At 39.6% G+C, this 27,150-nt stretch overlaps 1 protein-coding gene across 1 annotated transcript; it reads right to left on the reverse strand.

Moving 5' to 3' along the window:
- Nucleotides 1-2,024: 2,024 nt before the first annotated feature.
- On the reverse strand, nucleotides 2,025-20,896 carry ZNF330 (zinc finger protein 330). The gene is made up of 10 exons (XM_068990007.1): nucleotides 20,795-20,896; nucleotides 18,800-18,945; nucleotides 17,159-17,178; nucleotides 16,981-17,051; nucleotides 14,879-14,958; nucleotides 12,078-12,204; nucleotides 11,329-11,433; nucleotides 7,391-7,437; nucleotides 4,366-4,483; nucleotides 2,025-2,946 (listed from the first exon to the last, which is right to left on the reverse strand). Exons 2-10 carry the CDS (start codon nucleotides 18,917-18,919, stop codon nucleotides 2,672-2,674), a joined length of 963 nt encoding a protein of 320 aa, XP_068846108.1. The 5' UTR covers nucleotides 18,920-18,945; nucleotides 20,795-20,896; the 3' UTR covers nucleotides 2,025-2,671.
- Nucleotides 20,897-27,150: the final 6,254 nt, after the last annotated feature.

Below are 27,150 nucleotides of genomic sequence, written 5' to 3' on the forward strand. Positions count from 1 at the left end.
TAACAAATGACCACAAACTCGGTGGCTTAAAACAACAGAGATGCATTCTCTCACAGACCAGGCAGCCAGAAGCCAGAAATCAAGGTGTCGGCAGTGTTCCTCCTGGAGGCCGTCAGAGTGAACCTGCTCCAAGTTTCCCTCCGAGCTTCCGGTGGTTGCCAGCAGTTCTCAGCGTTCCTTAGCTTTTAGCTCAGTCTCTGCCTCCGTCTTCACATGGTCTTCTTCCTGGTGTGTCTGTGTATGCTCTCTCCCACCTTGGTCCTCGATCCTAACTGTGACCCCACTAACTTCCTGTAAGTAGGTACCGCCACAAGCCACTGTTTCTGGGTCTTGTCACCCACTGCCATCAGCAAGTTAAGTTTTCCAGTTGTTGTTCAGTCACTAAGTCGTGTCTGCCTCTTTGCGATCTGATAGACTGCAGCATGCCAGTCTTCCCTGTCTTTCACTATCTCCCAGAGTTTGCTCAAACTCGTGTCCATTGAGCCAGTGATGCCATCCAACAATCTCATTCTCTGTCACCCCCTTCTCTTCCTGCCCTCAATCTTTCCCAGCATCAAGGTCTTTTCTAATCAGTCGGCTCTTTGTATCACGTGGTCAAAGTATTGGAGCTTCAGCTTCAGCATCAGTCCTTCCAATGAATATTCAGGACTGATTTCCTTTACCGTAGTTTGTTTCTATTGTTAGCTGTAGCCTCCAGAGTTACCACCAAACTTTTTAGGGGCCCTTGTGCCCCTATCAGCCCATGTCTTTATGGCCTTTCTATGGAACATAATCATCCAAAGATAAACCTATCCATTCTGGCATATCATTTCCTCAGTCTTTCCATCCTTTCCTCCACCAGTGGCCACTCAACTTTGTTCAGAATTGGCCACTGCTTTTCCCATGTTTCTAGAAGCCACCCTAATAGTGAGTTCACATCTCTTGGGATCCTAATCAGGATGTCAAATCCTATTAAGATAGCTTATTTTTCAACCCAAAGACCCAATGTGAGTGCTATTATCAAGTTCTCCCCCTCCTAGTCAATACCTTCAGCTTCCAGTCCCAAGCATTCTCCTCCTGTTTTACTCAATACATCCAGGCCAATTCTTGCAGCTCCGTTGGGGTACAGTCTGTCTCCTGTCTCATCAGGCCCAGCCTCTCGCTGGCTGAGTTTTGCTTAACCCTAATTACAGCTGCTCACCCCGCATTCTAGGTCTCGTGGCATGGACACAGAGCAAGTCCTGAAGCGGGGACAGGTTGCCTGGGGAAAGAGACCTGTGCATTACCACCCAGCTTGGGAGCGGGTTAGGGCTGCCTGCCCTTAACAGAGAAGTGGGCTGTGACTGCAGGCTCACGAAGCTCAGGAATCTAGAGAGGGCAAACCTTCAGCAGCATTCACTCAGATGTCGCTATCTCACTTGTCAGAGTCCTCAACTTTCCCAGTCCTTTGACCACTGCAAAACAGACCTGCCCTGACTGACAGCTGTCTTTTGAAGTTTATCCATTCAGACTACTAGGGTCCTGGTTTGGTCCTCAGTGTTCTCAGTTCTCCTGCTACAAGAGATGGAAGCTTTTCTGCATGCATCTAGAGGATCTCTGGCTTGCCACGCCTGGTTTTCTGGTGCCTATTATTGCCCTCGGCTGTTCATTACAGTTCTATGGAGTAACAGGGGCTCAGTAGTAGCCATCGGACCCTGTTATCCTCAAGGCTCAATTTTCTCCAGATTCTCAAATGCCAGCCAGTCCAATACTGCATTCCTTTCTACCGAACCATCCCCATGCATCATCAGTGTAAATTGCAACCATTCCCCACCCACCATGAATGACAGGGTCCAGCTGAATCACTGTGTCCACCACACACTATATATTTCTGATACCTATCTCACATATTAGATAAAAAATGACATAGTTTATACAAAAATTCTGGAACACTTTCCAAAATAGGTTTAAAACAGTGTGAATAAGAAATTAAATGTCAAAAGTTTATAAGTGAGATACTAGATTTATTCAAAGAGAAATCAAATTTCCTGGGTAAAACATCTGTGTGTTAATACTGATTCTGTGTCTCTGAAAAATGGCTATATGGTCACCTTTGTCCATACATTTAAGCATAAATAACAGGTATTTTCAGGACACACACTGTGAAGAAAGAACTGAATGAGTCAATGGCTGAAACATACATATAATGACTTAAGATAACATGACTATTTAAAGAAAATTTAGCAGATAACACCTGACTTTTATCCTATGGACAAATAAGAAAAAATACAATAATTCATTTTACCCATTACATTTTACAAAATCAGACAAAATGATTTTATAAGCACAGTTTTTTAATAAAAACAGCAATTTCATTTCAAACAAATATATTATCATCCTATTCCTTTATCCTATATATGTATTTAATTGGCAAACCTACTAGATTACAGAAATCAGTAAAAATCCAATCCATGATGCTTCAATTGCTTAGATCGATCATATTACATTTCAAATTCATTTTTCTCATGTTAGAAGCCTGATTATCAGTTCCTATTAAAATGCTATGCCCTACTCCTTGTCCCAATAAATGTGACTAGTCTCTGCACAAGGCTAAGTAACAGTATGTAGAATACTTTTGAACATTCACACATGATTCATCAAGCACACAGATCCCAGCTCCTAAGACAAGGTCATCAAAGGGCAAGCAGCTCTCCTAGTTCTCTTGTTCCTCATAGTGAGCGTAGCCACTGGCATAGGTCCTTCCTAAATTCAAATTAGTAAACAAATCTGATGACTCAGCATCTGAATCTTTTCCACCTTCATCTTCTTCCTCTTCATCATCCTCTGCTTCGTACTCATCTTCTTCCTCATCATGGCAGCCAGCACCAGCATACTTATCAGATGCAAGGTTCTTCCAATAGGCATCATATCCAGAAGCTCCATCTCCCTCTTCACCTCCAGTTTGCCTGCCAAATTTCAGGGAACGTGCTACAAAACACAGATATATATGTGGTGTTTGATTAAATTCTCCAAATCTTCTACAGCACATAAAATTATGTGAACCTATCTGCTTCTTACTCTCAAATGCAAAAGTCAGTCATGTTTTCCTTATTTACTCACTTAAAATTTAACTGGAAAGAAGGAAGACCCTGGGGGCTCAGTAGTAAAGCATCCACCTGCCTACACAGGAGACACGGGTTCGATCCCTGACATGGGAAAATCCCACATGCCACGGAGCAACTAAGTCCATGCTCCACAAATACTGAGCCCATGTGCTGCACCTATTGAAACCCATACTCTGCAACGAGAAGCCACTGCAATGAGAAGCCTGCATACCGCAACTAGAGAGCAGTGCCCTCTTGCTGCAAGTAGAGAAGAACCCGCACAGCAATAAATAAATAAAACTTCAAAAAGAAAAAAAGGAGACCTCAGAAAAAACAGTCAGTTATCTCCTACTCACAGTCGACATATACATCACACAAAACAGATGATCAACATGACTGTGTCGTTTCATTAAATCTAGTCAAGGTTGGAAAACAAAATAAGAATACCATTCTAGATACATACATTAAATACGGAACATTAAGGTCTAAAAGGCCTTTGTTTGATTAATTGAAAGTATATTTTCAAATTATAGAACACCTGATTTCATGTCATTATATTCTTCTCAAAAGAACTATTCTGTAATTCAGATATCCTAGAAAATAAAGCCTGTCATTTCTTCTGCCTTACTAGCAAAACAAAGTTTAGTGCAAAAAATTATGTCTCACCTCACTGCATAACTGTGTCTTTGATTAAACAAAGTACAGTCAGAGTCATTTAGAATTATGGTTCTGTTCTGATATGTTTGGTAAAGAGTCAAATTCTCTTTAACAAAATTGTGAGCTGCATTATTGTAAGCACATTATAGTAGTTGCATTCCTTCATGGAAAAATTACATTAAACCATAAAACAATTTCCTAGAGTAGCAATGTACAACATAATAAGCACTGCTGCTCAAATATCAGACACCTAAGAATAGCTTCAAAATGAGTTCCAACTTCCAAGTACTGAAGATTACCAGAACTTGAATATTAAGGATTTATTACCACACAATTATTTAACAAGGAGGCCGAAGCAAAAACAGACAAATCACTTTTTGGTCTTAAATTTCAGTATTCACTATGTCATTAATTGAAGCAAATGCCAAATATTGAAGTGAATGATGGTAAATTTCTAATGTTAAACTGAAAAATTTTACCCACAATTTCCCAAGGCTATAAAATTCCATTTGCTTAGGAGAACATGTTCATCTTCTCAAATATGAAGAAAAGGCAAAAACAAAAATAGAAAGAGGAAAAAAAGAAACAAATCTTGTCTATGCATTAAAGCAAAATCACTCCAGTGTTATTTTAAGAAAAGCCTTACTTGACATGCTAAGATCCTTAGTTTCCTGAGTTTCATGTCCACATTTAGGGCAGGGAGGCTGTTTTCCTTTTTCTTGTTTAAACACCTTGCTCCTTGTATGATCATCACAGAAACAAGCCTATATAGGAGAAATAAAAATTAGGAAGTTAAATAAGTAATTCAAAAAATACATGAAGACATCACTCAATGTTTTTGTTGTTCAGTTGCTAAGTCATGTCTGAGTAGTTGCAATCTTATGACTGCCGCCACGCCAGGCTGTCCTGTTCTTCACTATCCCCTGGAGTTTGCTCAAACTCAGGTCCACTAAGTTAGTGATGCCATCCAACCATCTCATCCTCTGTCACCCTCTTCTCCTCCTGCCCTCAATCTTTGCCACCACATGGGTCTTTTCCAATGGACTTGGCCCTTTGCATAAAGTGACCAAAGTTCTGGAGCTTCAGCTTCAGCATCAGTCCTTCCAATGAATAGTCAGGGTTGACTTCCTTTAGGATTGATTGGTTTGATTTCCTTGCTGTCCAAAAGATTCTTAAGAGTCTTCTCGGGAACCACAATTCAGTTCAGTTCAATCACTCAGTTCAGTTCAGTTGCTCAGTCGTGTCCGACTCTTTGCAACCCCATGAATCGCAGCACGCCAGGCCTCCCTATCCATCAGTCATGTCCAACTCTTTGTAACCCTATGGACTGCAGGACGCCAAGCTTTCCTGTCTATCACCAACTCCCAGAGCTTGCTCATACTCATGTCCATCAAGTCGGTGATGATGTCCAACCATCTCATCCTGTCATCCCCTTCTCCTCCCACCTTCTATCTTTCCCAGCATCAGGATCTTTACCAGTGAGTCAGTTCTTCGCATCAGGTGGCCAAAATATTGGAGTTTCAGCTTCAGCACCAGTCCTTCCAGTGAATATTCAGGACTGATATCCTTGAGGATTGACTGGGGTTTGATCTCCTTGCTGTCCAAGGGACCCTCAAGGGTCTTCTCCAACATCACAGTTCAAAAGCATCAATTCTTCAGTGCTCATCTTTCTTTAATAGTCCAACTCTCTCATCCATACATGACTACTGGAAAAATCATAGTTTTGACTAGATGGACCTTAGTCGGCAAAGTAATGTCTCTGCATTTTAATACGCTGTCTATGTTTGTCATAACTTTTCTTCCAAGGAGCAAGTGTCTTAATTTCATGGCTGCAGTCACCACCTGCAGTGATTTTGGAGCACAAAAAAATAAAGTCTCTCACTCTTTCCATTATTTCCCCATATATTTGCCATGAAGTGATGCGACCACACGCCATGATCTTAGTTTTCTGAACACTGAGTTTAAGCCAACTTTTTCACACTCCTCTTTCACTTTCATCAAGAGTCTCTTTAATTCTTCACTTTCTGCCATAAGGGTGATATCATCTGCATATCTGAGGTTATTGATGTTTCTCCCGGCAATCCTGATTCCAGCTTGTGCTTCATCCAGCCCAGCATTTCTCATGATGTACTCTGCATATAAGTTAAACAAGCAGGGTGATAATATACAGCCTTGATATACTCCTTTTCTGAACTGGAACCAGTCTGTTGCTCCACGTCCTATTCCAACTGTTGCTTCTTGACCTGCATACAGATTTCTCAGGAGGCAAGTAAGGTGATCTGGTATTTCCATTTCTGTAAGAATTTTCCACAGTTTGTTGTGATCCACACAGTCAAAGGCTTTGGCGTAGTCAATAAAGCAGAAGTAGATGTTTTTCTGGAACTCTCTTTTTCTGGTATTCATAGCTGTAGTCACCATGCACGGAGCCAAAAAATATGAAGTCTGGAACTCTCTTTTTCTGGAACAATTAGAAAGCATCAATTCTTCAGTGCTCAGCCTTCTTTCTGGACCATCACTCAATATACTTTGTTCAGGCGAAGATGAGTTTTGTTGGGACTGGTAACATTCTTGATTTCAATTTCTTAAGGGAAAAGGTCTCTGCCAGAACTCTTCTGAACTATGACCTAAACACATGGCATAAAGTATACACAGGGTGTGACATGCAGACACATTTTTTCCTATGAGTATTCACAAAGACTCTGATGACATAATGGTGAACAGCTCATCTATCCACGCAGAGCATACCGTCTAACTGGGGGCACATAACTGGAGATGCAAGAGCAGAGAAGGAGCGCCAAACCAGGTCAGGGATTCAGGAAAGACTCCCAGGAGACGTGATGTCTTAGCTGAGATCTAAGATACGGAGAATGGGGGTGCAGCGGGGTAAGCAAAAGTGGACGAGTTGTCTAAGGCAGAGGAAACAGCATAGACCAACTTGGAGAGGAGTTGGGAAAGAAGAGATACGACTAGGCGTATTAATAAGAACCACAGAAATTACTCTGAGACGAAGTGAATCAGGGTGCATCTGTTCAGTGACCCTTGACAAATGGAAATGGTGGAGACAAGGTGTAAGGAAGCAGAACATTATGGAAATCTTCACTTTCCTCAAACTCTACCGAGCACGTCCATTTTGACATAAATTAAAATATACTCCCATCATTTTGGTCGGAATGTTCTCCATAAATATAAGGTATGAAAACACTGAGCTAAGATTCAGCAGACCCACACACTAGTGTTCAAGTCAACACACACCAACTGGATGAGTTCTGAAATGTCTCTAAGCTGTCTCAACTACATTCACAATCTCTACAATAAAAGAATTAAACTACATGATGTTTGCAGGCATGTATGCTAAATTGCTTCATTTGTGTCTGACTCTTTGTGATCCTACAGACTGTAGCCCACCAGGCTCCTCTGTCCATGGGGATTCTCCAGGCAAGAATACTGGAGTGGGTTGTCATGCCCTCCTCCAGGGGATCTTCTCAACCCAGGGATTGAACCTACATCTCCTGCATTTCAGGAGGATTCTTTTACCACTGAGCCACCAGGCAAACCCACACATAATGTTTAAGGACCCTTATAGATTTATTACAACTAAAAATATTCTAAAGGCTGGTGGGAATATATGGGAATTAGAAACAAATCTAAAACTAAAAAATATAAAAGTATACCTTACAACGGAGACAGGAATGCTGACCAAGCCGATTGCATGAAACACCTGTGGGGGAAAGTACATAATATCCAGATTCAAATTTGGAATGAAAACATTATTTTCCACGGATTTATACTTGTGCTGTCTTATCTTAGATTAACTATCAACATTTCTTTTGTCTCATACCTTTGAGGAAACAAAAAAAGAGATGGAATTGCCAGCCAGAGGGAAGGAAACCAGCAAATGCACATCCCCAGCATTCTTTCACTATTACAACTCTAATTATCCTCTAATCTCCTTCCATTCCTCCAAAACTAGGAGATGGCAAATGTCATCAGTGATATTTTAAAACCTGAAATGGTAAAACATCTTTTTTTCCCCGTGACACAGGCTAGACTCTTCACTTAATGATATAATATTTCTATTTTTAAAAGAATAACATCTCCATTAATATATATTATCTCCTGGTGGTATAGGCTATTGCCATTCTTTGCAAACTTCTGATATGAGAAAAGGTGGAAAAGCGTGACTATGAAGAGAAAATAATGTTCAAGGGGGCAGGAAAACAGACGGAAAAATCCCAAAATATCTCTATTTTAGTCAGTAAGCCACATTTAATTTTGGTCATTACCTACAATTAATACAAAAAAATCTACACTTAAGTGCAAATATTTTGTAATAGCCAAAATATCTGGCATATATTGAGTATGTCACAAATGGAAGACAAAAATAATTAAGAGACATATAAGAACAAGAAAATAAACTAAGCCTTACCCTGATACAGCATAAATATAAACTATTAACTTTCAATCTACTCAGATGTCTTGAAAAAAGAAAAGTAAACAAAAGGAATTTTATCTTTATAATTCAAATATTTGACCAGATATTTCTAACTTGGGGATTCTTTTACTTAAGTTTGTCTGGATCATGGGAAGCTTTTTTCTGGACCAGGGAGTTATTTTTTTAAAAACTCAAGGATGATTTCTCAACTATGTGTATTATTATTGTTTCTGTCCAACCCCGCTCTTCCTTCCACAGTACCAGATGGATTTGTATTACTTGTCCTAAATGCTAACAGTAAAAGTAAAAATCAACTGCGTACTCACCAAATGTTAGATATATATAAGCATACCAAACTACTCCGATAAACTATATTGTTTCAGTCTGTGGAGGAAAAAGCCTGAAACCTCAATCATCTCTACTTGAAGATATGTCCGGAATTTTTAGGTTCAGTCTTCATTCAGTCAAAAAACGGATTATTGTTTAGTTGCTCAGTAGTGTTCGACTCTCTTGAGACCCCAGGGACTGTAGCCCACCAGGCTTCCCTGTCCATGGGATTTCCCAGGCAAGAATACCGGAGTGGGTTGCCATTTCCTTCTCTAGGGGATCTTCCCAACCCAGGAACCGAACCTCTGTCTCCTGTTTGGCAGGCAGATTCTTTGCCATTGAGCCACCAGGGAAGCCCACACACTGTAAATCCCTTTCAAACACAGCACCGGAACACACTGAAAGTACAAAGTGCCTCGCCCAATTTCCCTGTGCACCAAGCGTTTCCCACCCCCGCCAGCTGAGCTTTGGGCACGCCTCAGAGACACAATTCTAAGAGATTCCCTGCTGTCCACCGCGCCCTCACCGTCATCTCTCGGGAACCCAAGCCATTCTGGCGGGACGTGGCCCTGCCAGTCTGCTGCTAACTACCTCAGACCCACACACAGGTGCTCCAGTTCTCTGTCCTGTTCATTTTTCTCCCGAAGAATTAAAATCTTGAATTTATATTTACAAATGCATTTCTTCCAGATTCTAAAAAATATTGTGACTTTCCTAGTTTTAGACTGGGGAATGGTTTTCTTTTTAAATCTCTTTCTGTATCTTCAGAGTATTTTAAAAGAAAGCAGGTTTGGATACATCAAAGACTACTGATAATCAGCCACTTAAATTGGAGGCCCCCAAGCCATTTTCATTATTTGAAAAAATAAAGACAGAGTACACACATGTGTGGGGATTTTTTTTCCCCTCAAGACATTCTTCCCACTGGTTATGCAAGTAAAATAAGTATTTTAAAGAATTCCCATAATTTCCCATTCATAGTTATAAGTTCAAATCCAAAAATGATGAGATACGACCAGTAAGGGAGTAGAAACAAACTATCTTTGGGGCTTATATGTATGATTAGGGCAGTATTTCAGAGCAAACATTTCAAGCAGTGAATGGCAACTGGCAAAGGAAGAATGACAAAGGAAAAATAAAGCAATGAAAAAAAGTGAAGAAAGAGGATAAATTACACTAAGCCAAAGAAACCTGTGACTCTGCAATGAGAATGACTTTAATATGAGGTATCAAAGACATGGTAACAGATTTATATTAAAATCCCTTCCACTATTCAGTATCTTCATTTTTCCTTTGTCTTTTACCAAATCACTAAAACTTTATCACTCAAAGTTGCCTGTCTTTGGGTTTAAATACTATAAAATACATAAAGCTCCCAATTTTCAAATAAAATATTTCAATTTTTATATTACACATTCTGCACAAGGCTAGGAACAGCTGAAAAATGCAAACTACTTTGACACGGTCCTTTGATCTTTTGACATTTTCTTTATAAACACTGTGAGAATTACATATGTGTTTGGACACTGTGTTAGACTGATGACTTACCAACTTTGTATTTATAGATGTTATAGATGAGTGTAAGGATTAACATTTTATAGTAGAACAAGAACCAAATTCATGGGAGTGAACCTGGAATTTCAGCCTTTCCTACAATGGTGTCTACTATTTACTAAGGGCTTCCTAAGTACCCTTTGAAAGGGTACCGTCCTGATGCTTCATATGGATTCTCTTCTCAATTAACTCTTGGAAAAAATTAGCATCTTCCTTTTAAAACATAACAAAACTCAGGTTTAGAAAGATTTGGTAATTTGCCCCAAAACATACGGCCTGTAAGAAATCAAGTACAATAACCCTATATGCGAGACAGCAAAAGAGACACAGAAGTATAAGTCTTTTGGACTCTGTGGGAGAGGGAGAGAGTGGGATGATTTGGGGGAATGGCATTGAAACATGTATATCATATAAGAAACGAATCGCCAGTCCAGGTCCAATACAGGATGCGTGGGGCTGGTGCACTGGGATGACCAGGAGGGATGGTATGGGGAGGGAGGTGGTAGGGGGGTTCAGGATGGGGAACACGTGTATGCCTGTGGCAGATTCATGTTGATGTGTGGCAGAACCAATACAATATTGTAAAGTAATTAGCCTCCAATTAAAATAAATAAATTTAAATTTTAAAAAAAAAGAAATCAAGTAATGTTTGAATCTAAAACTTGAGCTTTTGAGAAATTAACAGAGTAAGAATATAATACAATCTTATCTGTAAAAACGATACCATGAACCCATCAGTAACACTGGTTCTCAAACTGGAATATACATGAGAATTATGGGTACAGGCTAAATATAGATGCCCGGCCCCCACCACAGACTTATAATCTCCAAGGATAAGGCTTGGGTACGTCCATTTTCTAAAAACCTCCACAGGTATTTCCAATGCAGACTCCTGTCTAAGAGTCACTGGAACCAAAAGCAGGAACAAACTAGGGGTTGAACCACTTATTTGGGGACATCTGAAAACAGGGTGGGGGAGAGGGGCTAGTTATTGTAATAACTTGGAAGTGAAAACGCCATTCAGTACTCAGGATCAGGAATGCTACGAGCCCTGCAATGCCTGATCAATCCCACAAAATGAAGAACTGACCCAACCCAAATGCCACTGGCACCACTGCTGGAAAACAAGGGACTGTATGTGTTCTGAATTTTTTCTAGAAACAGAAAATAGATACTGAATTAGATTACAGTCCATAAGAGGCCACATCAAAAACCAGATTCCTTTTCCTGTAAGTTTAACACTTACACTATTAAGAATCTTAGGTATAAAGAACATGTAATATATTAAAAACTTACATTTAAATGTTTCCGCTTCTAAAACCTGGCAGCTGGCTTGATGTTCAAACTGATCATCTTCACAGAGAAAGTTATGGCAAAAAGAACAACTGAAAATTCTGCCTCCTATTGGATTAAAGAACAAAACCCACAAATGTAAATATAATAAAAGTTTAATTTTAAAAATTCTCATCTATAAAACTGCTCAGAAAAGATGGCAAGTTATCTCAGATGTATACCAAAATAGCACAGCAATTCTTGTTCTGGTAAAAGCTACAAAGAAAACTAACCGACTGAACCAAGAGAGTGAACTCCCACTATATCCTAGCTCCCAATATAATGTGCAATGCTAAGAGATACTTCCTCTCCGGTACGTAACTCCCCTCCCTACCTGCCTCGGTAGACAATCCTAGCACTGCCTCTTAATGTTGGTATGTATAAATCCTTTCTCCAACTAAAGTTTACCTGGTCCCCAACCTTTCTGGCACCAGGGACAGGTTTGGGGACATGGGGGGATGGTTTCAGGATGATTCAAGCACATTCCATTTATTGTGTGCTTTATTTCTCATCTCAAGCTCCTCATCTGACGGGAGGTACCAGTCTGTGGCTTGGAGGTTGGGGACCCCTGAACTATACTGATAATGGGAACAGTGCCAATACTTAGGGCTGAGAGTATCCTGTAAAAAGAAAAATCAAACTAGGGCATCTAGAATGTTTCAAGGTCATCCTTCACTTCCAGCAAAGCTCATCACTTGTATGTGACCGCTCACCGTGGTCCCACACACCCCGTTCACATTCCACACACTCAGCATCGGTAAGCGGGCAGGCACAGGCGTGTGTACTGAGACACTTCCTACCATGACAGACCCAAGCTTCACAGAAGTCGCATATTGCACCCTGCAACAAAAGAACACCAAAATTAATCTCTGCCACCTGACTGGCTACGACCATTATTTAAGCAAAGGTTATCACCAAAATTATATGCATTCAGCCACTCATCAACACTCAGTGATAGAGTGGCTACATTTAAAAATGTACTGCTTTCTCTAACCCAAAATTAAACAAGGTTCCCTGAAGATCCAACTTCTTCAGCAATAGTTATTTACAATAAACAAATCTACGCTACAAATCTAAAGGAAAAGAAGCAAAAGGGAAACTATACACGTACTCTAACATTAATCATTAAAATAAGTCAAAGAGTGGACAGTCGTCAAACCGATTTTAAATTAAATGAAGTCTAGAGCCCACAATTCAAACATCCCTGTCCTATAGCAATTTTGTTAACTAAACTGAACTTTTTCAAATATTAACATTTCGGACTTAAGAAAGATCCTTACCTGTGTAATTTATAAAATAATCATGTAACTTTTCTAGAATAACAGAGAGAAAATGTTAAATTTCTGCCAGCATCTTTTTTCTTTTGAAGCAGCCTATGTTTTAAATCCCCAATGGCTCAGTGGATAAAGAGTCTGCCTACCAATGCAGGAGACACAGGAGATGCCAGTTTGATCCCTGCATTGGGAAGACCCCCTGGAGTAGGAAACGGCAACCCACTCCAGTATTCTTGCCTGAAACATCCCAAGGACAGAGGAGCCTGGCAAACTACACTCCATGAGGTCGCAAAGTGTCAGATCTGACTGAGTGACTCAACACACACACACAGCACATATTGTAAACCATTAATATACTTCTTTGTAGAAAAAAACTAAAGTAAAATACGTTACTAAATGACAAGGTAATAAGACTCCAATCCTCTGTCAAGATAAGACTGTTAAGACTATGCCTTTCAATGACACCATGACATCTACAGGACACTAAGAGCTAGAAAGACTCTTCAGAAAATGGAACTGAACGGTGTTTCCTTTACAGGTGAGGAGGGACGGGGCATGATGCAAGTTCCAGAGCTACATTAGAGAGGAGCCGTGATTTAAATCCAGGTCTTCTGAACCTCAATGTTCAGTGTCGCATTCAACACAATTCAAGGCTCCATAACAAAAGTGGTAAAGAGCAAACAGGAAGAATGTTTTGAACTTGTAGAAGTAGATTACCAGTGTGGATAACAAATCCTCGAATGTTAACTCAGAAGAAAGATGACACACTAACCTGGGTGATCCAAGGGAGTTTAAAGAGATAATTCACAAATAACAGGGAAGGGCATAAAAAGCCATCAAGGGATGATACACATATACCCCTAGACCTGAAGGGATACAGGCAAGGGGAAGAAGAAGGTTCTAGAACCACGAGAGAGAGCCATATGAAGAGGACTACCTATTCAAATAAAGGAGACCAGGACAACATGGTAGGGAGAAAGCTGGAAGAATAAACACCCAGGTCATAATTTCCTCCCCTCATCAGCCCCTCCATGGGCTGAAGCCAAAAAAAAAAAAAGCCATAAGTAAGAAAGTCACCGACCCAGTTTACACACACAGGCCAGGCTCCCGTGACAAATCAGGGTGGAGAAGAGTGAAGGGAGAGGGAATCTTAACTGGCAAATAGAAAATGGCCAGAAAATCACTATTCTAGGACTCAGAGCTAACAATGCATGATTCTACTTAAATGTATTCTTTATATAAGAGATCATTCACACTAACACAATTCAGTGAATTAAAAAAGTAGTAATTTGATAAATCTAGACATACCAAGGAAGATTATAACAGCTTCTGAATAAAGGCAACACTGCCAATCCTATACTTAAAGAAGAATTTTCACAAAATGATTATAATTCTGGCTCTTACTTCTGTAAGACATGCACACATGAAAAACGCAAAGGTCTACTTTATGATGGAAAAGTATGTGTTCTTGGAAAATTATTACTTATATTCCACTTTAAATATTGTATTCCTCATGGACTGACATTTGGAACTGAGCATAAATTAATACAATAGAATATGGTAAAAAGGGTCAAAAGGATAACATCTTTTAGTGGAAAAAAGAGTAAAATGCATCACAGGACACAACTGTTTCTATTATTTAAAACAATGAACTTCCTTTGAAAATTCTACATGTCATGAAGGATAACTACATGCAATAAAGTACATTATGTCTATATGCAGTAAAGAAGAAAACTCTGTTAACTACGTACTCTTTTCTGAAATGCAAGGCTTTAAAAATACAATTAATCATAGGTTGTTTTGGAACTTAGGTTGCTTATTCAACCAAAAGCCTGAATCTTAATTTAGCAGAACTTTTAATATGGAAAGGGCTTCCCTGGGGGCTCACAGTAAAGAATCTGCCTGCAATGTGGGAATAATATATTGTTGAGGTCTAATTAAGACACATTAAAAAGGCCCCACTGATAAATGAATTGTTGTTTGGGTCCATATTAGATGAGTTTCCATTCCTTGTACATTTCCCAGTAAGAAAGAAGGAAGCCATCTGTACATTTCCCAATAAGAAGAGAAGTAGTCAAAAACATGTGGAGAATAAGTGAAAATCATACAAAACCATGCCAGATAATCCAGACTAACTGAACCAAGGGACAAAGCAATACCATTTGGGAACAAATAACTGCATATTGGTAAGAATGCCTTCTCTATCACCTTGGAAATCTACTGGTCTAAAAGAAGCTTACCACCATGGCAAGGCCAGTACTGTAGACACCAGCATGCTTTACAACACAGTCTGAAGACTTCATCATGCACTTTGTTTTCCCTAGCAAAGAAATGAATTTTCACTATTAGTCTTACAAAGTGGTCCATGTAAATATTCACTAATTCCTCTTTTTATCTAGCCCAAGATCCTATGGCAATAATTTGAAAATAGAGACTAGCACTGTTTACTGCTTACATAACTGAAAAAAGAAAATGGATATAACTGAGATCTTAACAGTCTGATCTTTTCAGATTAGGAATTTATATACTACTTCATGTTTGTAGTAACATCACAAATTAAAGGTTATGCTTTCTTATCTAATCATCACTAGAACAGTTTAAAACCTTGTGCATTTTTTGAAGTTTCAGATGAATTAAGAGATTTCAAAGTGATACGCACATTCTATAATTCACAATAAAGGCAGTCTGATTTGAAGGGACTGCTTCTTTCCATAGAACATCTCAAACCAAATATAAAATAACTATTCAAATTACCTAGTTCATTTTTTATGTTTATCCATAGTTAAAAATTTATAAACATAGCTCCCAGGTAAGCATTCTTCCAAAAGAATTGTCAAATAGTGACCAAGTGAGCACAAAACTCAAGAACACAGTGATAAAGCAAAAAAATCACAATACAGCCAAAAGAGCTCTGATCTAGCAGTAAATTAGCAATCTGAAACACCATCAGGAAATTCATTTATCACATGCCATGAAAAGATTAACGGTGACATACTAATCACACATCTCAGACACCACAAAGTGGAACACGGAAGAAACAGAAGACTCTCGATTTTCCATTACCCTGATTACCTAGGAAACCAAGCTAGACAAGAGGAAACAGGAAGAAAGAGAAACTGGAAATGAGAGGCAGCAGCACCCCAACTGTTCCATGTCCAACACCAAGGGCAAGAACTAGTGAGCAGGAGAGGCATCCACGCATAGCACTCCAGACGCTGAAGACAGGCAAAGGGCCTCACGAGGCTGTATCTCCATCTTCTTCACAATCTGTATTTTCGCATTCTACATCCATTTGTCTTTTGTGAATAAAGATATAAAAACCAGCAGATGACAGGTTTATCTAGGCTAGTGTTCTCTTTTCCATTAATTACAGACTTCAAAGACATCTTTGGAAGCTGGAAATATTCAGGGGTGTGGCCCTAAGCCTTCCTAACTTTCTGCAATGTTACCATGCATAAATACATTTAAATGAGCATATCTCAAACTGTGTTTCACCTGAAACTATCATCCCATAACCAAAGGGGAACCTGTGTTTAAACAAAAGTTTGGGGGGTGGTTCTGGAATGAATACAATTAATCAGGCTTCTTTACTGGAGGTCTACAGAATCTTACACATACACATATGTAACAGAATTCTCCCCGATGGCAGTGAGGGAAACATGCAGTACATCTCAAATGCACGCACTGCTTGAAGAATACCTATTAATATACCAAGTGCTCCGTGGAAGACTATTTGGGAAACATCAACCTTGCTGTTCTGTGAACTACTATATAGTTTCACTCTGAATAATCATTCACTCTGAATAAAAATTCATTAAGTACATGGCTTAGGATTTCTATTCCACTTACTTGGGAATACATGTGAGGAAACTCAAGAATCATATACTGAGAACCAAACAAGAAAACAAGTGATCACAAAAACCAGCCCCAGGTAAATGTTCAATGAAATCACGTTCAATGGTCTAACCAACATACTGCAGGCAGTATCAGCAAGAATCAAGTTAGAGAAGTAAACAAAAGATATCAACAAGACTAAGACAGCATAAAGAAAAGTTCAGGATCACCAAATCTTATTAGTTTGAAATTTAATCTTTTCATGTTTAAAAAAACATACATGGTACCAAAATTGTATCTTAATTACTTTTCCAGCGTGACATCAAACAGATAAAATCAACATGTGATAAAGTTTTCTGGTAGGCCAAGTAACATTTTATGTTATCTTATTAACAGTAAGCATAACACTACTGTAAATGATAATGATGAACCCACAGGTTCAAACTAAATAAATACCAAATAAATGTTTTAGTAAAAGAAAAGGCATGCATTTTTACCCTATACTTACCGCACTGTGCACAAATTGGTAACTTCTGTACAGAATTACAAAAGTAGCAAAATGCTCTATTCTTCTGCCGCCTTGTCATGTAAAAGAAAATTTTTAAATACAGTCAATATCAGGTAAAAGGTCCACCTATGTTATTACATATAAATAGAAAAAAGATAGAAAAACAAATAAAATTTACCTCTGACACTTGTCACATTCCTGTAAAATATAAAAACATAACATTAATCTTTCTACCGGATGAAAATTGCAAAGTCACTTGCATTATAAAGAATATCCCATTTTTCTGTTAAAATGTAAGTGACACTTGCTCAAAAGCCCATGTATACCAGCATCTACATACACTTTAATAACAAAGGTATGCTATTGGGCATACCACACTAGAGAAAGCAGCGGCATTTTCACAAAAGAGGCTAAAAACGGTAGTGGTCTGTGTTTTGAATTTTTTTTCCTAAGTAATCAGAAAAATAACACCGAATGGTACAAGAAACAGTAGGGAACACAGCATGTTGAAGCGCATAGAAAATCCAGAATTCTGAAAATGGTACCAAGAACTCCACAATCTGGCCTCTAGTCACTTTTCAAACTTTGTTGGCCTCTTCCCTTTAGATTCAAATCACTATTTGCCAGTCGTTCTCGAATTACGTCTTGTACCCTTTCTTTTCCATGCCTTACCTATTCTAATACATCTCCCTGAAAAGTCTCTCCTCACTCCTTTACTTGCTGCAAGCTCTGGTGATGATCCCACCTCCTCTATGAACTGAACCCCAGCCCCCACATTCATCTTTTACCACCTTTTACTCCTAATATACCTTAGCCCCAATTGTACCTTTTCTGCAGCACTTACCAAAGTCTAGCCCTTACTGCATATATTTATGGATGAGTCATTTCTTTTGTCTTCCTTCTCTTCTCTAGAAATGACCCTGGCACAGAGAACGGAGTCCCCACTGTCCTAATTATACAATGTAACCTTGCTCCCCCTCACCCCCAACCCAGTCATAAATGTCGGTTACCCCAGGGATGGGCACCCACCCACGCCCAACCTATCAGAGCGCTTTCCCTCTTTTAGGACAATATGTGCTGTAACATGCAAGCTATAAACCCAGTGGTTATGAACCCAAACGAAATAAAACAATCTGAGAAAATGGAACTAAATAAAAGAAAGGGGCACAACTAGAAGTTGTTCCAGGTTCCCGCATCCCAGCTACATCCTTGTCCTTCCAACTACACAAGTTAGTCCATTATTCATTCAATCAACTCTATTTCTCCCTGAAGTTACTTAACTTGGATTTCTGTAATTTATAAACATTAGGTAATACAGAAAACAACTGAGCCCACAGCTTGTGGAAACAGAGACTGTCATTCACCTATGATCCTCCATAGTGCCTAAAACAGCAGAGCACGTACACGATAAACACTTGAGGAATTAAGTCATATTAAGCACTTCATAAATGTCTGATGAACAAAAGTACACATAAAAAGGAATGGGAAGAGAAAAAGTACAGAGGCGTGGAAATCCCAGTTTGGGGACAACGCAGAGAAAACGTGGTCCGAGGAAGGGATGAGGTAATGATGACATGTGGGAAAAAGGCTCCAATTAATAGGATAAGTTGAGGAAGGTGTACTAGGTTAGGAAGGCTGGAAAATGTCACACAGTTCCTAGTTATGTATTCTTGATCAATACAATAGTAGCCAAGATAATATGACAGGTTTTATAAAATCAAACAGAACTCAACTGCTATTCGGTGTTAATGAAAACAACAGACACGCCTTTAACACAGATTTCCAAAGTTTTTCAACTGAGAACCAAAAGACCCATTACCATTGACGCATTGCATGGATGCTTAGCTAAATCTATGGTGCTTCTTGATGCTCTTAGCTGTTTTTCCCGTTCCCGGCGGTTCTCTGCCTTCTTCCTTGCACCAGTCTTTTTTTTAGGCATTTTCCCTTCTTTAGCAGCAGCAGCAGCTACATAAGCAAGCAGAGAAGATATAATTGCCATGTTGTGTTTGCTATTTTAAAGAAACTGAGGAGCAGCAGAATGAAATGCTCTAATTCTCATTAAATTTTAAACTCAACTCTGCCATTGTGATGGTTAAGCACATTTTAAGCTTTTATGAAATATTAAGCTTACATCATTCCAAATAAAATAGATGGCTTTAGAAAAACAAAGCATTTATTTGTATTATCAAATAGTTCTAAAAAATGTAAACATCAAAAGATTTATCCTAACAGCCAAAATGGTTTTCTTTCCCACAGAGAAGTTTCTTTGATGTTACACAATATCCTTTAAAAATTACTCTGTACCAAGTGAACAAAATTATTAGGAATGTATTATTTACCCAGTTTATTTCACTTTTTAAGCTATATATTCAGATAACCTGATGCTGCCAAGACTTCATGTCTAGTTTCTCCCACATAGTACCTAGATAAAACATCCAATAGTCATGTCAAATGACATCAACTACAAAGCCAAACTATCCTTTCTGAAAAAAGATTAAAGTCATCAGAATCAATTTGACTCCTTGAAAGCTGCCTTTCCTTACACTTTTACCTGCAGTGAGCATGTAATTTTAACTTCAAATTTAAGAGTATGTGCTTACCACACGTCAAAATAAGGACTTTAAAACAGGCTTTTATCAGCTAGTTGAAAGAACCACCACACTTAGAAAAAACAAGATCTTGACGAAATAACATATTTTTATTTGGCTTTTCATCCCATCTGAAGACCACAAGTTCCCTGAAAATTCCAGTTCTATCTTTTTTGACAAGCTTTGCCTCCCAGCCCTTTGGGCATAAATTAAGCACTTAATAAATGGAGAAATACACAAACGAGTCCACATGCTTGCTTTGAAATAGAAACTTAAAGATCCTAGTATTCTTCAAACTACATATACTTTTTAAAAAATGTCTTTTCTAAGAGCGGTTCTCAAAAATTATCTGGAAATCTATAAAAGTACAGACTGAGCCTTCTGGGCTCTATCCAAGATCTACAAATCCGAAACTTCCAAGCATGGTTACAAGTTTAACGGCGGACTGACAAACAACCTCCATGAAGACAAAAATATTCTTATTCAAACAAAGCGGAGTCGTGTCCATGATACAGGGAGAGAGTTCTAAGAAAGCACAACTCGACATTTATATTTCTCATTACAGTATCGCAAAAATCACACACCAGCTTGTGTCTGGAACAGGACTAAGGTCACTCAAAGTTTTTCTACTTCCGGGGTTTCAACGCTAACGCTGGAATGCCCAATCAATAAACCGTGTGGTGGTTAGCTAAGTCTTATAGACAAACCAAGCCAAGAGGTTTAGTGGGTGGTGATATGGAGTAACATCCAAATCCACTAGGTCACCCTTCCAATATTTAAAGTGACAAGATACACGGAGTGAAAAAACGTGTACTGCCCTCGCCAAATGAGCTCCGGAAATAATCACAAGGTGTTCCTCGGGTAAAATTTTCTGCGTCCCCAGGGGTAAATCCGCTGGGAAAGTTAAGCCTCATTTTTACCCCTCCAGTTTGTTTTGTAAACTTAAAAACTGAATTGTTCTCGGTTTTATATGGCATTAAGCCCTTCTCCAGGAAGGTTCCCACTTCGTCAGGACGTGGCCCGTGTCTTGAAATGAAGAAACAGGCCCGGGGGGCGGGGGTGGTGTCACTGCGGCTCGGGAGGCAAAGCCTGCAGCAGGAGGGCCGGAGGTGCGGGGGGCGTCCAGGCGCGACTAGGCGGCCGCGCCACGCGGCTGGGGAAACCGACGCCGTCCCCGCCCCGCGGGGCACCCTCCCTCGCGCGCGCTCCGGGCGGACCTCGCTCACCCTCGCGGGGAGGCCGGACTCACTCCGGGGGCCGAGGGGCAGGGAATGGCGTGAAGCCGGCCGCGGCGGCAGCAGCTCCAACGCGCGAACCACAACCCTAGGAGAAAAATGCTACTAAGCCCGGGGAAACGCGGACAGAAGCGCTTACAGATACTAGGAGCCGGACCGGACGTCCTCTGACGTCACAGCGTCCTAACGGCTACACGTCGATAGAGGAGGGCCCGCCCACTTCTGTTCGCTCCGCCCCGTCCCTGCCCCTCACGCGCGGGGCGGGGCTCCCAATGCTGTGCAGAGAACCTGGGAGGTGAGGAAAAAGGAGGGAACAGGACGGGGAAAGTGGTTGGGAAGGGAGCCATCAATTTTACGTTTTCAGAAAAGGAGAACGCTAAAGGAAGAGAAAAATCTAAAAGGAAAAAGAGACTCACAGCCTGGTACTGGATCACGTACAAACCGAAAATTCTTGCTTAGTTCTTCTGGAAACTTTTTTGTTCCCGCACAACCACTTTTCATGTTTGCTGCACAAGCTAGACCTTTAGTTGCCAGTGAAGTTCTGTACTACCCTCCTTTGTCTGTTTCCGCTGGCCTCTGGAATTCCAGTCTTTTGTGAATAAACTCTTCCACATTCTAGATCTCCAGTGTGCTCTTCCTGTCTTTAGCTGAGACAGAACATCCTCTTCCTCCCAGAGGCTGCTTGCTTTAAACTTTAAGGAGAAGATGGCTTATTTTTCCACACTTCTTTTATGTCTTGGTTAGGAGCTTAGGGTCTGTCCCCTTGCTCCCCAGTGACCTACTCAGATGATCCCTGCTCCTTTTTATGTAGCCATGCCACTTTTTATCCTTCCTTGTTGCTTTGTGTTACTCTCTCCTTAGTGATGAAAATCTTTGGTTCCAACTTCGGCCATCACCGGAAGTCGCATGAACATCTAAACGGAAGACCTGTCCTCTTGGATTCTGGCTTTCATCTCCAGCAGCCATCATCTCTGCTCCAAGACGGACACCCACGGTCATGACTACCACAGGACTTGTCGTCAGGTGGAACTACTGAAATCCAAAATTCAAACGTTTAACCATCCAACCTCCTATATTGTCAACTCTCTTAGTTGTCCCTAATGAAGACTTGGAATCGCGTCGTCCTTCTCTTTTCTCGGTATCAATATATTTTTTTCTTCCCCAGCTTTAAAACACAGTTCATCATTTCACTCACAATTTTCCTTTTTTTTTCCTGAGCTGGAATGTGGTGAATTCTGTTAATTCAACAACTTGCCTTTTCTTTCCTACACTGAACTTCTGAGTGTTATTATAGAGGGAAAAAAGTATGTAATCGTGATTCTACTTTAAACCCAAAGTCACTGACCTCTTCAGGTCTCCCAAAATTGCCCTGCTAGCCATCTATGTTTTCCTTATCAAGCCTATCATTCTCATTTTCCATGAGGACTTTTGAATTTCCCCTTTCATCAAACTTCTACCACTTCATCAATTTTAGCAAATATTATTGCTTCCTTTCTCACAGAAAAAAAATAGAATAGTATTGGTAACAACATTTCATGCTCTTGACCTTCTAATCACTTTTTTTTTTACATGTGTATCATTAACTCCTAATTTTACACATGATGAAACTAGGTCAGAGAGACTGTATGACTTGCTTCAGTATTATACAGATGATTTAGCTTGTAATGTTGTCTATTGTAGTAATTTTTAAATTTTCTTAAATTTGGTCTCAGGACCCCTTAAAAACTCTTAATTAAAACTTGAGAATTTTAACAAACTCTTGTTTGTGTGGGTTATAGTCAATTGATATTCACCATATAAAAAACCCGGGCTTCCCAGTTGGCACTGGTGGTAAAGAATCTGCCTGCCAATGCAGGAGACATAAGAGACCCAGGGTTCAATTCCTCAGTCAGGAAGATCCCCTGGAGGAGGGCATGGCAATCCACTTCAGTATTCTCGTCTGGAGAATCTCCATGGACAGAGAAGCCTGGCAGGCTACAGTCCAAAGAGTCTCAAAGAGTCAAACACACACATATATGAAAAATAAAACAGATAAATTTTAAGCTGTTCATTTATTGGAAATTATCCTGATAAGTCTATCACATATTAGCATGAATAGCATATTTCTATGAAAATAACCATATTTTCCCAAATATAAAACAGAGGAGAGTGATACTATTTTACAATTTTGCAATTGTCTTTCTTGTAAAGCTTAATAGTGAAAGTGTCATGTCCAACTCTTTGCAACCCCATGGACTGTAGCCCACCAGTCTCCTCTGTCCATGAGATTCTTCAGGCAAGAATACTGGAATGGGGTAGCCCTTCTCTTTTCCAGGGGATCTTTCTGACCCAGGGATCGAATCCTGGTCTCCTGCATCGCAGACAGATTCTTTACCATCTGAGCTACCGGGAAAGCCCAAAGCTTAAAAGAAGGCAGATAAATTCCTATATCTGCCATTCCATTGAGAAATGTTTTGATGTTTCCATTATTCCTACTATAGTTAGCCAAGGAAATTTCAAAAAACACTCTAGGGGAAGGCTGGGGAAATTATTATGATGTAAATCTTTTATGATATTTCAAGTCCTTCTTCCTGTGGATCTGATCTTTTCTCTTTTGATGGTTTCCAGATCCAAAAACTGGCTCAGACTTTAAAGCTGAGCAAGGAATTGTGACTCATTATTAGAGCATTTTTCTCTGGCTCCTGGTTGGACACTCCCTTGACTTCTTTTGAATATACAGACTGAGCAGTCTCCCTGTTTGCGGTCCATCTGATCCACATTCTGTTATCCATCTCCCTAATGTTTTTATTTTACATTAAAATATAGCCGATTATGGGCTTCCCAGGTGTCACAGTGATACAAAGAATCCACCTGCCAATGCAAGAGATGTGAATTAGATCCCTGGGTCAGGAAGATCCCCTGGGGAAGGAGATGACAACCCACTCCAGTATTTTTGCTTGGGAAACCCCATGGACTGAGGGACCCACCCGGTGGGCTACAGTCCACGGGGTAGCAAATGAGTCGGACAGGACTTAGCAACTAAACAACAACAATCCTCTGAGGATCAGACCCCTCTCCCTCACTGCCTCTCTCTTCTTGTCACTCATTGCAATATGTTGCCAGGTTACATTGTAACTTAAGTCAAGTTATCGACCCAGTGGCAGGGGCTGGGAGCAGGGAGAGGCAGTGGCAGGCAGATCCTGAAGGGATCACATGTTGCACCTCATGCAGAGGCCTCTGCATGGTTTTAAGCCAAGGGGAGCGCTAGTCATTGATCGAGAAAGTTGGACTCTGTGTTCAGACTCAGGGGTTCAGGAGAATCCAGGGATTCAAGACTTCCAGGTGTCACAGCCTAGCCCATTGCCTCAGGGTTTCTTTTTTCCAAGCCAGCACTCTGACGTGGCATGGCCAGCCTGGATGGGTTGTGTGGCTGTTAACCTTCTCTGGAGCTCTGCCACCCTTATGATTAAGGATGAGGCCTGTTCCTCAGCTCTTTCTGCCCTCCTACTTCAGGAGATAAAAGCCTCTTTCTTTGCTACTAATTTTTTTCTTTACTTTTTTACTCTTAGATTCTCAATAGCCTTTAATCATTCTCAACGTTTTTACTTTTTCCAAAGAATCAGTTTTGCTTAAGCCAATTTCCTTGTTCTTAAGATGACTAGTTCACTCGTACTTCTTAAACACCTGATATGTTACACCCACTACTAGTATGTTACCTTCCATTAGAATACATCCCAGTTCACTACCGATAAAAGTTCTAATTATTGCACTGTTTGTTACCTTGTGCCAAAGTTCATCTGTTGTTCATCTGTCATCAGTGAAGAGGTCTACACTGACAGTCAGGAGACTAATGATTCAAGTTTAAAATTCCATATTAGCTCCTATTTTTTTGGTTCAACTGTGACATCAATCAACTTGGGATGTCTTCACTGAGTCCAAGACGAGTGTAAGGAGTTTGTTAGGGAATGCTTTGGGAACAGCACATGAGGAAGGGGTGGTAGCCACAGTGGATGAAGTGAAGAGTTGGCCTACATTATGGTCTCAGTGAAGGGCTTGATTTTGAACCTGGCATGTCCCTTCAGAGTCAAGGCGAATGGACTCAGCCTTTATACACCTGAGACATCAGTCACCGGATGTGGGCTGACAAGGGAAGCAGGTGTAAACCCTGGACTAGACCACTCATTAGAAGGGCTGACAGCTGGGCTTTGTCACCTTGCTGTACTACCAGCAGCTCAGTCCTTCACTTCTAAAGAGGAATCTGGGTGGTAGCTTCCAGTATTCATTACAAAGAGTGATGACAGAATGAAGAAATATTCAGAAAAAGACAAAGAAACCTTATCATTCTCAGACCCTCACTGAAAGAATTCCAAAGAGGGTGCTTCAGGAAGATGCAAACAGAATTCAGAAGGAAGGAGGGGATGCAAAAAGTCATAGATTGGAATCAGTTCCTTTGACATAGGGCGTGTGCGATGTATGCACATGTGCTCACTTGCTTGGTCGTGTCTGACTCTTTGGGACCCCATGGACTGTAGCCCGTGAGGCTCCTCTGCCCATGGTTTTTTCCAGGAAGGAATCCTGGAGTGGGATACCATTTCCTATTCCAGAGGATCTTCCTGATCCAGGGATCGAACCCAAGTCTCTTGCATTTCCTGCACTGGCAGGCAGGTTCTTTACCACTGGCAAATCAAAAAACAGAATCTGTACAAAACAACTATAATAAACAAATTGGATATGAAAACTATGAGGGGCTTAAATATTCTCTAAATTTGATGCAACTGAAATCAAATCCTGAGAGGGATTTTTAAGTGGAATCTTATTAACTAATCCTAAAATTCTTATGGATAAGTGAACAGACAGCAACAGCTCAGATCATTTTAAATGCCAGCAGAAGAGAATATCTTTATTTATTATAAAGTTCCAGTAACTAAAACAGATATCAGCAAATAGACTGATGTGACTGAATAGAAAACCTAGTTAAGGACTCATATACATTTGATGACTTGCTAAATGGTATAGGCTGCATTAACCATCACTGATAAGAGATATATGGCTATCCGCATGAAGGAAAATAAAACTAGATCCCTATTTACAGCATGCATAAAAATAAATTCCAGATGGATCAAAGATCTACATATACAAAGAAAAATTATAAAGCTATTGTAAGAAAATATAGGAGAATGCCATTACAATATCAAGGTACAAGTGATTTCTTAAATAGGTCACAGAAAGCAAAAATTAAAGAAAATAAGTAATGCACGTAATTTAAAATTTAAAACTTCAGCAAGACACCATAAGTAAACTGACAAGGCAAACCAAATATTAGGAAGTTGAATTTGATACCTATATAATAAAAGAAAATTTATATACAGACTCAATGAATCAGTTAAGAACCACCATTCAGTGTGTATTAGTTGCTCAGTCGTGTCTAACTCTTTGCAATCTCATGGACTGTAGCCTGTTAGGCTCCTCTGTCAATGGGATTCTCCAGGCAAGAATAATGGAGTGTGTTGCCATTTCCTTCTCCAACCATTCAGTGAGAAAACCACAAACAACCCAAAAGAATTATAGGTAAAAGCTATAAAGAGAAAATTTCATAGAAGAAGAAATCTAAATAGCATTTAAAATATCCAATTCAATAATATAGTGGAGTATTTATTATTTTGCACTCCAAAATTAAAAAGCCTGGCAATGCAAAAAACTGAGGAAAGGTGGAGAAACAAATTTTAAGCAATTCTGGTAGGAGCATAAATTGTTAAACCTGTAGCACTCTTCTTAATAGCAAAAATTTTTAAACAACCTATCTTAATTAGAAAAGGAATAAATTATATGCAATCTATATAGCAATTAAAGTTTATGAACTTAATCTATAAGCATCAACATGGGTAATCCCAAAACATTATGTCAAAGAAAAAAGCAAATTTAAGTAACTGTTTATGTAAAATTGTAATGCAAGAGACCAATTGTAGACATAATTTATGAATACATACATATGTAGTGAAACTACCAAAACATCTATAGAAATGATATTAACTTCAGGTTTTTATTATTTCTAGTGAGGGAAAGTAAACAGGTGAATGATGAATTGTACTTTTAGTTGGCAAAGCAATACTAATTTTAAAACCTATATAACAACTTGACATTTACCAGAAAGAAATGTCAAATTTTAAAAGGCTAACAATACCAAGTGTTGGTAAAATGTGGAGCAACTGGAACTATTATTCAGTTTGGGGAGTGTGAACTGGGGCTATTTTTGAAAATCATTTAGCATTATGTACTAAATGCATATTTCATTTACTAAAGTATATGTAAAGAATGTTCATAGCAGCACTCATTTGCAGTAGCCCCCAAACTAAAAATAGACGAAGACT

The sequence above is a fragment of the Capricornis sumatraensis genome, chromosome 17, assembly GCF_032405125.1.
Source record: "Capricornis sumatraensis isolate serow.1 chromosome 17, serow.2, whole genome shotgun sequence".
Classification (NCBI taxonomy): domain Eukaryota; kingdom Metazoa; phylum Chordata; class Mammalia; order Artiodactyla; family Bovidae; genus Capricornis; species Capricornis sumatraensis.